This window comes from Haliotis rubra, unplaced genomic scaffold, assembly GCF_003918875.1.
Source record: "Haliotis rubra isolate DU_JTF1 unplaced genomic scaffold, ASM391887v1 Scf1243, whole genome shotgun sequence".
NCBI classification, from domain to species: Eukaryota; Metazoa; Mollusca; class Gastropoda; order Lepetellida; family Haliotidae; genus Haliotis; species Haliotis rubra.
The window spans coordinates 62,144-73,417 of NW_025765163.1; the positions used below are offsets into that span (position 1 = coordinate 62,144).

An 11,274-nucleotide genomic window follows, 5' to 3' on the forward strand; every position below is an offset into this window, starting at 1 on the left:
AACCTTTACTAAGGTTAACCTGAACTCCCATTCTTTAACATTGCACTAAGGTTACCATAGTGACTTACGATCACCTTAGTGCTTTGTGAAAGGAGCCCATGGTCCCGATTTCTCGAAACAAACTTAAGTCTGACTTTTGACTTAAGTTCGAGTTTCTACTCAAATTTGAGAAAACACATTTCCCAGAATGAACTGAAATCGATATTAAACACAAACATAGTAGACAATTTGAGTTTGGTGAATAGAATACTTTAGTTTTGGGGCTTTTTTATTTTAAAAATGCAGTTAAAACTTCAGCTGTTTCAAAAGGTCAAACTCAGTTTGAAATCTGAGCAAAGACTTAAGTTTGTTTCGAGAAATCGGGGCCAGGTAAGTAGGTATACGTTTGTCACGTATCTAGACTATCAACGTGATATGGTAAAAAACTGTGTAGTTGTATACACCAGTAGCTGTAAAGCGACCTTGTCGTGCAGGCTGACACAGATATTAACTGTCAACGTGATCCCAATTCTCGGGGAGACTACCCCACAGGCTTGTATCACGTGTCACCTCTGCGTGTCTGGTGTTAAGATCCGTCCATGTGTAAACACCACAGTGAATACGCTAGATGCAAACACGAGAAAGATGAATCAGTTTGGGAATTCCAAGGATGGAGTGACGCGAAAAAGATTTCAAATGCACATCACTCTGTTTTTTTTGTCTCAAATGCGTTGTATATTTTGTCTATGTATATACGTATCGTGGGATTGTTCAGCATTGCTAACTATTAACAGTCTTTGGAGTAGATTAATGCGATAATATTGTCTCTGTTGAATTGGGATGCTACTGATTTTATTTAGATTGCGTGAGTAAGATGTAATAGATGGCAAGTGTGCAGCAAGTGTTTTGACGTCGAACACAGATAATATGTTGTCACATGTATATGTCTCATTTAAAGCTCACTTAAATACCACGTTGTGCAAAGAGCGCTAAAACAGATCGCCTGTACCTTCTCAGCCATGCCCATACATATTGTATTCTATATCGTCACAACAGTCCTTCATTGTTTGCGCCTACACTGGCACATGCGTATGTCCACGGTGATTGGCAGGTGCACAACCAGGATATAGATAATTGAGCGAGTGATCTCACTCATATCTACTGCAACGTATATAACTGATGTAATCTTCTATTTATACTTACCATACCTTCGCCAAGGTACACACTAGTGATTTAGTTGTCGGGTGTTCACTTAGGCTGTCGGTTGTTTCACCTCGTCGCAGGTGAAGTATCCAGGTTTGCTGAAACCCAGCCTACTATCAGGTGCTAACGGCTCCTGGTCCAGGGCAGAGAAGACATTTTACTGTACGTATATTCTCCATTAGTTAGTACACGGGCTTTGTTAGTGACTTGTATATTGTTTGAGATATTACATATATGGCATTTGATATGGTAAAATATCACCTGAGTATGTGACACTGGACGACTACCATAATACGGACTGTTCTCGGCTAAGTCGGGCTTTCCAGATGGTTATTTGGCTAGGATCTGATGGTCATAATTCAGATCCTTTGTCTTTTAGCACCATTAACTCGCCTTTTAACTAAGATGAGGACACTGGTGATCAGTTATGTTTTGCTGGCATATCCTTTTGAATTTGTTACCAATAAAGATGAATCAGTTCGGGGGTTCGAAGGCTGGAGTGCCGCGAGAAAGATTTCTTCCCCTTTTACGATTTCGTACGTTGAAATGTGGGTGACGAGTCGGGACTTTTAGTGCTAGCCAACTGAGATACCACACCGCTGTGTAGCATGTCAGAGAGGATTTCTACTTATACACCTATATACATGTTCTGCGAGCCGACCAGTCTTCTTTTCATCCCCTGAATATTGAGCGTTAGGCAAGGTAACAACAATTACCTTTCAAAGTATTTTGGTATAACGCTGTCCACCCACTTTCTGCTCTCATAAAGGAGGAAACTTGTTATATTCAGGCTACAGAAAATATGATTAGATCCGTCAAATTTGTAATCAAAATTTCCACAGTTGATATCATTGAGCGTTGCATATATCACGGATACCCATTTATGTCCTACCGCTTCCTTTCTCGAAATAACATGTCAACGTCATTACCTTGTGTTGTTTCAGAACCAAGGATTCTTCAGGTCAAATGAAATCTAAGAAACCACCATGACAAGGCACCCATTCATGACAGTTAAAAATTTGGTGAGTTAGAATAATTGTAACATTTCAGTGTTAATCATACACAACAAAACCAGAAGGGTCTATGCATAAAGTTTAAAAGTGTCTATAGTTTTATTCCTCAAGTCTGTGTTTCCTTTCAGTGTTTGATGCTGCCAGGAATAGCAGCAGGAATAGCAGCAGTGTCAGGTGAGAGTATGCGTTATCATGCATCTTAGAACCACCCTGCACATTCTTGCCTTCTTGTATACTCAATTAAATTAATAACGTGACACTTTTTAAATTGAATCCCACAATGAAAGTAAGGTGTATTTTATCATGACAATAGATGTGTATCCTGCTGCTATCATCCAGGTAACAAGACAGATGATGGAAAGTGGATTGCAGTCCTCCAGCGAAACCTTTTACACTCTAACTCTTTGATTAAGGTTGCACTTTGGAGTTTTCCTACTTGTCTGTGTACATGAATCCCAACACACGGGCGATCGCTAAGTTGATCACGTGACCGTTGATCGTTCCGCTTCACGCTTTTTTCACTCTTCAGGATCACATGTCGGTCGCAAAGGCCATGTTTAAACAGCTTACATTCCATTGTGGTGTGAATTACTCACTCACAATTACCAATAATATTGGAGTTAGGTTTCTGATCTTATTTCATTGAATTTCACTTGTTGCAGTATTATAGCATTTCATGTACCTCCACGATAATGATGTCGCTGTTTACAACAGCCAGGTGACTGCATAGATGATTGCATTGGTAGTTGAGAGGCGAGATGACAGTGTTGTCAGTAAAGATATTCACTTGGTATTCCTCAGTAAATTAGAAAATATAACATAAATTAACAAGGTATTAGTATCGATCAAGATAAATGTTTTATTTGTTAATTGATGTTACCATTGCAGGTGCCGCCGAGGTTGACAGTCCCCAATGTGCTCGGTGGGATCGTGGTCTGTGTGTTGAATGTTACTACGGATGGTTTGGGCATCGGTGTCAGAGACAATGTGACAGACACTGCTGGCACACCGGGTGTTATAAACATACTGGGATCTGTGAACAATGTGTGCCTGGTAAACACGGCAGAGACTGTAACACTGACTGTCCTGACAACTGTAGACGGGATAGAGATGGGAGGGTGAACTGTGATCGGGAAGGAGGGGGATGCCTGGAGGGGTGTAGGGAGGGCTGGTGGGGGGACACGTGTAACAACCCATGTAATGTTAACTGTAAGACAGGGGCATGTCATCAAACATCAGGTCATTGTATCGGCGACTGTACACGTGGGTGGCACGGACTGGCTTGTGACAAACGGTGTTCAGCTGGTTGTCGGGGCAACATATGCAGATGTGTTACAGGGGTATGTACGCATGGATGCGAGAGAGGCTGGTTTGGTGAAAAATGTACAGAGCGAAAACAACAAAGAGAATGCAGTTTCACGTGTAGAAGCCGTGAGTGTGATATGAATGGGAGGTGTTTAAAAGGATGCAAAAATGGATTCAGAGGCAGCACGTGTATCGAGCGATGTCCAGACAACTGCCACATTTGTGAACAAGACACGACGTCATGCACGACATGTGAACGTGGATGGCAGGGACGTCTCTGTACCAACAGAAGTATCGCCCGTCACCATCCGCACAAAGGTCATCCAACATTCGAAGTGCTTGGCTCCCCGTCTGAACCAACAGGTATGTATATCAACACTGACAATTATGGTAAGCAACGAGTCTTACCCAACTGAATGTTTTAGGGCCTAACTGATAACCACCTGAATCTATAAATATATTGTACTTTGAGGTGAGATGAGGTGAGGTGAGGTGAGGTGGGGTGAAATGGGGTTTACGTCGCACTGAAGAATATTTCGCTCATATGATGACGTGCATGCGTGTGTATGTGTGGCTGCTTGTACTAGCCCAGACTTAAGCTGGTTTTATAGTGCTAGCTCACTGAGATACAATGCCGCAGTTAAGCATGAATACCCCACTCAGACACATTATGGACTCCGAGTCGATCAGTCGTTGTTGCACCCATTAATGGCAAGTACCATATTTTAACGTCTTTTGGTATGACGCGGTCGGGGATCGAACCCACGACCTTCCGCTCTCCGGGCGTACGCTCTAAACACTACACCACGGAGGCGGTTTATTGTACCTTGAAGGACCATTGGGCATTAAAGTAGTTCAGCTAAGATCTATATCCCGGTAATCAGAATTCAATATATCAATGATGTATGTGGATTTAACATAGAAATGACAACCAAACACTACGAATAATCCTTTGCTTGTTGAAGATTCGGATCCACTCTCTTTCTTTCAGGTGGTGCTACCGGCAGGGACAGTGGCAGCATATTGCTTCTGTTGGTGGCTGTGATCATCAGTGCCATGTGCCAGACAGACCTTTCATGGTATTCCAATGAACTGTTCCGAATACAAGACACTTCACTGTCTACCTTACAGAAGTTACGGACTCAAGTAAAACGGTCCTGCATGCAGATTGCATGTCATGAGTATTCACTAGGTCAAGCGTTTGTAAATTGGCGGTTCCAAAGGCCGTCAATATCAGATCGTTAGTCCAGTGCATAACGACATGTAAAAGATTGTTTTTACTTGATGATTCATGACGAAATTATGTTTTAATATCTTTCGTTAATTTCTAATTTTGTAACAATCCCGGCACGGAAATAGCACTTGTTCAAGCATTGTAGAGCGTGCAAAATGGAAGTAACGACAATAGACGTCTTTGCCATTGTCGTTTACAATCATTGTATCAGTAAAACATAAAACCTCCACCCTCAATTGTGCTGAATATACATGGGAACACAGGCATTGGTGTTCGGATTTTCGGCCTTAATGTGAAAAAGTTATTCAAATGTGCATTTTTTAACTTAACTGTATTAATTGTTCTTGGTGCCAATTTGTCCGATTGATTTTCTTTTTTTCGCAATTTTGTAAATATATGTAGAATTATGTGGTGTCAGAATATGTTAGTGGCATTCTTGACACTAAATGTTTAGACGGTTTGAAATAAAAAGGTATTATTTAAAACACAATATAGTTGGTTGTATTTGAAATTGACCAGGCTTAGCCGTTATGCCAGTCATGGCTCCTTTAGGCACAGGATCTATTGCATGTGTCTATGGCCTCGCAGGAATCACGGTGACAATGGCTACCAGACCTGGCCGTTATGCCAGTCATGGCTCCTTTAGGCACAGGATCCATTCCATGTGTCTATGGCCTCGCAGGAATCACGCTGACAATGGCTACCAGACTTGGCTGTCATGACAGTCTATTACAGCGCCATCATGTCCAGAGTTGGGACCCTTACTTCAGACAGAAATCTGCCCTCCTGGGTTGGACTGTGAGCGCCATGCTCGAGTTCAGCACAGTGTTACAGCCTAAATCCTGCGTCAGATAGGACTTTCTGACATACAATTTTAATGAAGTTGTGTTTGAGCAGTTTGAAAGTTTGAACGGTTAAGTGATTCATCCATATTACTAATTTGAAACGACAGTACTAAGGAATAGTATACTATTCACAATTTGCTAAGGATCAAACAGATTCAACAGAAAACTATGATGTGGGGTCAAATTTGATTTAAATATCTAAGCTTATTGTATGCATGGATCCTATGTTTCAGTATGTCAGTATTCCATCTCGTGGATCCCATATCTGCTATTGACAGGTGTTGTTTAGTTGTCAATGACTCGTTCCATGATATGCAAAATGGTTGATTGGCGCCATGGGAACAATTTTTTATGGTTACTCATGTATCAAGGTTAGATTAAAGTGGTTGTTTGCCTAAAGAGGTGTTGCCATATTATTATTTTTCCAGTTTTAAATGGATACAATTTCAAATAATAAATCTACGTTTAAGTAAAGTTGTGATTTTTGTGATCCTTATTGAAGTGTGAGTAGTATATATTACTCAGTTTTGACTATCCCCAGAAACAGATTCCATTGGTGTAAAGAGTAAAATGGCTGTGAACATCATATAACTCGACCACTGAAAATCAATGATGACAATAAATAGTGATCGGCAATAAGCGGTAACTTTTACATTCCCCTTCTCCAATGTCCTAACTCGTTGCAAGTCTTGTAGACGAGTTTCTGTTGTAAGTTTAATGCTGATAGTTACAAGATGAAGCGAGGGGTTCTTGATACATGAGATCAGGAGATCAGTAGGAGGTCCACTGTAATTCTTCACTGGTTACACATGCCTTGTGAATATCTCGATGTCTGATTATGAAACTGATGCAGTTGATATTAATTTGGGCGAAAGTATAGGTCAATTTCGTTACTCGTTAAATGCTACCGCTAAAGCCTCATCACACAGAAAATCTACTATTTGTAACTGTGTTGACACTGACACAGACGGACACTCACTCGTGCTTAACATTCAGATACGGTATCGCAAGATTCAAATATTACACAATGTAGACCGTAGAGTATAACCCACTGCACAGATGAAAGGTTTAATCTATCAGTGATAGCTGACTTACCGTTGAGAAGCTTGCATGTCACGAGATGCAAATGAAGTACATACAACTTGTCTGGTACATATACCCTTCATCTTTATTTGTTTGCTGATTACAATCACACTAAGCTCCGCACTCCACAAGCATATCCAATATGGACACAATCTAGTCTAGAGAGAATTTAATATTAGATAATATTAACAACGGTCGACGTCGTCACGGTCGGATGGCACCATGTACAATGTCGGCGAGCCTGATGACCCCATCCTGAGCATTATCTGTTGATTCAGCACATGTTGTTACAGTCGATGCTAGTGAGTGGCTATATAACCACATGCCTCATATAAACTCTATCCTAACACAATCTGAAAATGTCAGATTATACAAACAATTAAAGCCAAGCTGTGACTCTACTTGGTGGTGTTACGCATCTTGTGGAGGATATGGCTATAGGGAACACTTCATGACCGTTGAAAGGAAAGCGATACAAATAAACACATGACAGCTCACATCTGTCGGAAACAACATAATGTATGTTTTGTTTTATCACGAAACATCAATAATCATGCATGTAAATATTGATTCGTTTCTTTCCGTGTCTGTGTTCTCCGATCCTAAATGAGGACTTTTTTGATAATATTCATTATAGATTCAGTCTTCATATACATGTCAGGTGCATCAATCATAGAGGTTACTTGATACGTAGTTTGTGGTGTGTGGATAAGTCTAATATACGTCAGCACAAACCTGGCGAAAAGCAAAATCAAAGTGCAGAAAGGTCCATCAGGTTGTGTGAAACTAATCAACATATACAAACATTACAATATATACAAGCTGCATATGTTCAAGTATTCATTATTCTCTAGAAATGTACTCAATACAGTGTTTAGTAAGAAACCGATACTAATCAACATATACAAACATTACAATATATACAAGCTGCATATGTTCAAGTATTCATTATTCTCTAGAAATGTACTCAATACAGTGTTTAGTAAGAAACCGATACACAGAAACCAGCCTCTTCCGCATTCTGAAAACATTGAGTCAGTCCAGCTAATAGTTGTTTATTTGGGGATGCACTATCAATATCACACACACGTCGGCGGGAACGTCAGGTCTTCACGGGTCCCGGCACGACAGGCAGTAACGTCTACACGGGTACGAGTTGTCTTTACTTCTTGACACATATATACCGAGACGTAAGTATAGCTGAAAATATGAAGCTATCGTGGAACCTTCTAAACTTCAGTAACTCGATATTACGATATTCCACCTATTAATGGCCTTCTATCAGTATGTATGTTGCTATGGATACATCATGTGGTCTATCGATATGGACTTGACCTGGAAACCCGTCAATATCCGGCTAGAACTGGTCATCAGTAACCCATGCTTGTTTTAAAAGGCGACTAACGGAATCGGGTGGTCAGGCTCGTTAACACATGTCATCGTATACCAATTGCGTAGATCGATGCTCATACTGTTGATCACTGGATTGTCTGGTCCAGACTCGAATATTTATTTACAGTCCGCCGCCATATAGCTGGAATATTACTGAGTGCAGCGTTAAACAACAAACCAACTTGACCTGGACACTGATATTAGACAGGCAGGGCATACACAGCGTTATCGGACCACCTGGTGTCAGAGCATTCAGTTTACAGTTATTCACAATGTTGGCTAAATAACTTTGGTTAATCAGCAAATGTATAATAATTAAGGACATATGTTTATTATCTTTTTTCAGTTGGGGCAACATGGTGTTGACTTGGATTCTGTTGATCTGTGTATCATTTAAAGTGGGGAGTAATGGTAGGTATACATGTACATATTACTTATATACACATTTGCAGATGGTTTCTTTTTTAACGCTGACACATTCATATAATTAATTGGCACGCTATGTACAAACAGATTTGAGCAAATTCAGATTCTACATAAGAAATGAAAACTACTTGCTTGAACCATTGTTGTTTCAGGGGCTGTTGATGATATTTGCCATCATATTCAAAGCTGTTGTTTGGATGAGGACAAACTCTGTCAAACTGACATATCGTCAGATATATGCAAAGTCAACTGCGGTAAATATCATGACTGTTCCTCAAATCACGTTCGACTTTCGAGAGTGGGGACTGAATGTCAAAACTATTGTACAACTGACCTTGAAAAATGCAATGTCGAATGTATGACTGGTTATTACGGTAGCAAATGCCATTTTGGGTGCAGTGATAGATGTGTCCAGCGAAAGTGCCACAAAGATAATGGCACTTGCAACTTTGGATGCAAGAGAGGCAGCTTTGGACAGACATGTGGTTCCACATGTAACCCTAACTGCAAGGATAGAACATGTCACAGGGGTAACGGAAGCTGCCTTCGTGGGTGTTCAGCTGGCTATTACGGTGCAGATTGTCTAAATAAATGTCCAACATCATGTCGGTATCGAGTCTGCGATGTGGAGAATGGGGACTGTCTTTTCGGATGCACTGAGGGGTTCTATGGGTCTGACTGTCCACATTCTTGCCCAGACGATTGCTCTCTGTGTCATCCTGAAACTGGAAAATGCATCTTTGGTAGGTAAACCTCTGTAATATCTTTGGTAGGGAAACCTCTGTAACATCTTTGGCAGGTAAACCTCTGTAACATTTTTGGCAGGTAAACCTCTGTAACATCTTTTGTAGGGAAACCTCTGGTAGAGAAACCCCTGTAACATCTTTTGGTAGTGAAACCTCTGTAATATCTTTGGTAGGGAAACATCTGTAACATGTTTGGTAAGGAAACCTCTGTTATATCTTTGGTAGGAAACATCTGTTATATCTTTGGTAGGGAAACATCTGTAACATCTTTGGTAAGGAAACCTCTTTAGCATCTTTGGTTGGTAAACGTCTGTAACATCTTTGGTGGGGAAACCTCTGCAACATCTTTTGTAATAGGAATATATCATGGAATCAATCAGCACTTTGTGATTGATGATCAAACATCGTACCTTGTGTTTAATTCGCGAAGTCCCATTGTTGATTAAAGGTTCTGCATACACTTGTGGATAATGACAATAGCTCAATGTTTACTTCTGTTTTGTTTAAGAACACATTCCCGTGATCGAGGGTATGTCTTGCACCACGAAGATGCTCGTTGTCTTTTGGGGGTCGGCAGGGGCATTCCTCCTCCTTGCTGGAGCGGCAGTGTGCATGTACAGGTAACTATTGCTTTATGCAGCATTTGCATTTGTCATGAAATCAGTTGGATCACTGTGTGATCATACCCTTCAATACCTCATTTAGATATTATTTACCATTCTATCACTGTACTGATCCGAATTCCATTAAGATGAAATGTATTGTTTTTCCTACTCGTGACTTGAGACCTTCCGCTCAACCACAGTCAGTCCTGTTTAACTTATGCTATGTATCAATCTAACCGTACGATTGCAATATATTGTAATGAGCTGATGTCCAAAATCTTATTATATTAGTTTAAAAAATGAACAGGTTGTCAGTCCGTCTTGGTATATTTAGCATAACATAATATATTTTGTGTTTATTCACCACAGGAGTCAAGCTTGTAGTTTCAGTCTCAAGAAAAAGAAGAAAGGATTAGACACGCTGTTCATAGATGATAGAGCGCCAATGGACATTCCGAATAAATCCAGCCAGGACACCAGATCCAGCCACTATGAAGAAATCCTGTGTAGTGATGCAGACAGTCACTTTCAGCATATCAGTAAAAGTACAGGCAGTATAAACCTGAGGACCTTGATCAGCACCATGAAGTACCCCAACCAATGCAGCAACTCCAAGCGTAAACGCACCAGGGCCGATGCCGGGAGGAACGCTACGTCCCTGGTATCATCTGTACACACGCTCAACAATATTCCCTCGTTCTGGGTAGGATCGGAGACGGATGTTAATGAAATGTCGGAACATCCTAATAAGGAGGAAGAACCTCTTGAAAAATCCCATCAAGCTTCCCAGAGGGAAGTCGTACGGTTTTCTGATGCCCTGGGTGGTGATGAAGCAGAAGGTTTGGATACATCATTGAAAGGAACGGAGGGAGAAAGCAAGTCAGAGTGTGACGATGTGTCAAGTGAGGACCATGGCAAGAGAGTCTACATCTCCGCTATTTTCAATAAAAAGGATGACGCTACGATGGTCCATGTCCCATGTGATGGAATATATCCGGGACTGAAAAAGACAGACTAAACTGCCCAGTTTACTTTCTAAAATATTTTATAGTGTACAGCTTGCAGATATTTGTGCTAAAGATGATTGCAACCCTCAAATCTCATTTCCTACCCCGAAGTATTTATGTTGATGAGTTATACAGCCGTTTCATCATGAAAATAATTATTATATTCGGAACGTTCCGACATGAGATGATCCCGTTGTGTTCCGTCAGGTTTCGCCTCTGTACCTATACCTTTCCAGTGATGCTTCTAAGCATCACAATTGTCACTTTTTTAATGCCATGTTCCTCTATCGTCTTACGATGGATGTTCAGTGTATATTCAGCCAGCTTTATTTTGATGTCGCTCAGATGATCCGCGATGATGCCATTAACGTTTTCTAAATAATATCTGCAATAGTTATGAACGTGATAACCACACGAGAAACTTGTACATGTTTGT

General features: G+C 40.7%; 2 protein-coding genes across 2 annotated transcripts; both read left to right on the forward strand.

Moving 5' to 3' along the window:
* The first annotated feature begins 1,182 nt into the window (after positions 1-1,182).
* Positions 1,183-5,224, forward strand: LOC124266274 (scavenger receptor class F member 2-like). The gene is made up of 5 exons (XM_046701092.1): positions 1,183-1,344; positions 2,127-2,204; positions 2,324-2,369; positions 3,084-3,863; positions 4,492-5,224. Exons 2-5 carry the CDS (start codon positions 2,169-2,171, stop codon positions 4,743-4,745), a joined length of 1,116 nt encoding a protein of 371 aa, XP_046557048.1. The 5' UTR covers positions 1,183-1,344; positions 2,127-2,168; the 3' UTR covers positions 4,746-5,224.
* Positions 5,225-7,605: 2,381 nt separating this feature from the next.
* On the forward strand, positions 7,606-10,988 carry LOC124266273. Its single transcript, XM_046701091.1, has 5 exons — positions 7,606-7,852; positions 8,401-8,465; positions 8,633-9,223; positions 9,735-9,846; positions 10,201-10,988. Exons 2-5 carry the CDS (start codon positions 8,411-8,413, stop codon positions 10,847-10,849), a joined length of 1,407 nt encoding a protein of 468 aa, XP_046557047.1. The 5' UTR covers positions 7,606-7,852; positions 8,401-8,410; the 3' UTR covers positions 10,850-10,988.
* The last annotated feature ends 286 nt before the right edge of the window (positions 10,989-11,274 follow it).

Bases quoted from the DNA above. Each gene is read 5' to 3' on its own strand.
- LOC124266274 (XM_046701092.1), top strand. From the start codon at position 2,169: ATGACAAGGCACCCATTCATGACAGTTAAAAATTTG. The intron at 2,205-2,323 runs GTGAGTTAGAAT...GTTTCCTTTCAG, and splicing joins TCATGACAGTTAAAAATTTG to TGTTTGATGCTGCCAGGAAT. The intron at 2,370-3,083 runs GTGAGAGTATGC...TTACCATTGCAG, and splicing joins AGGAATAGCAGCAGTGTCAG to GTGCCGCCGAGGTTGACAGT.
- LOC124266273 (XM_046701091.1), top strand. From the start codon at position 8,411: ATGGTGTTGACTTGGATTCTGTTGATCTGTGTATCATTTAAAGTGGGG. The intron at 8,466-8,632 runs GTAGGTATACAT...TTGTTGTTTCAG, and splicing joins ATTTAAAGTGGGGAGTAATG to GGGCTGTTGATGATATTTGC. The intron at 9,847-10,200 runs GTAACTATTGCT...TATTCACCACAG, and splicing joins GCGGCAGTGTGCATGTACAG to GAGTCAAGCTTGTAGTTTCA.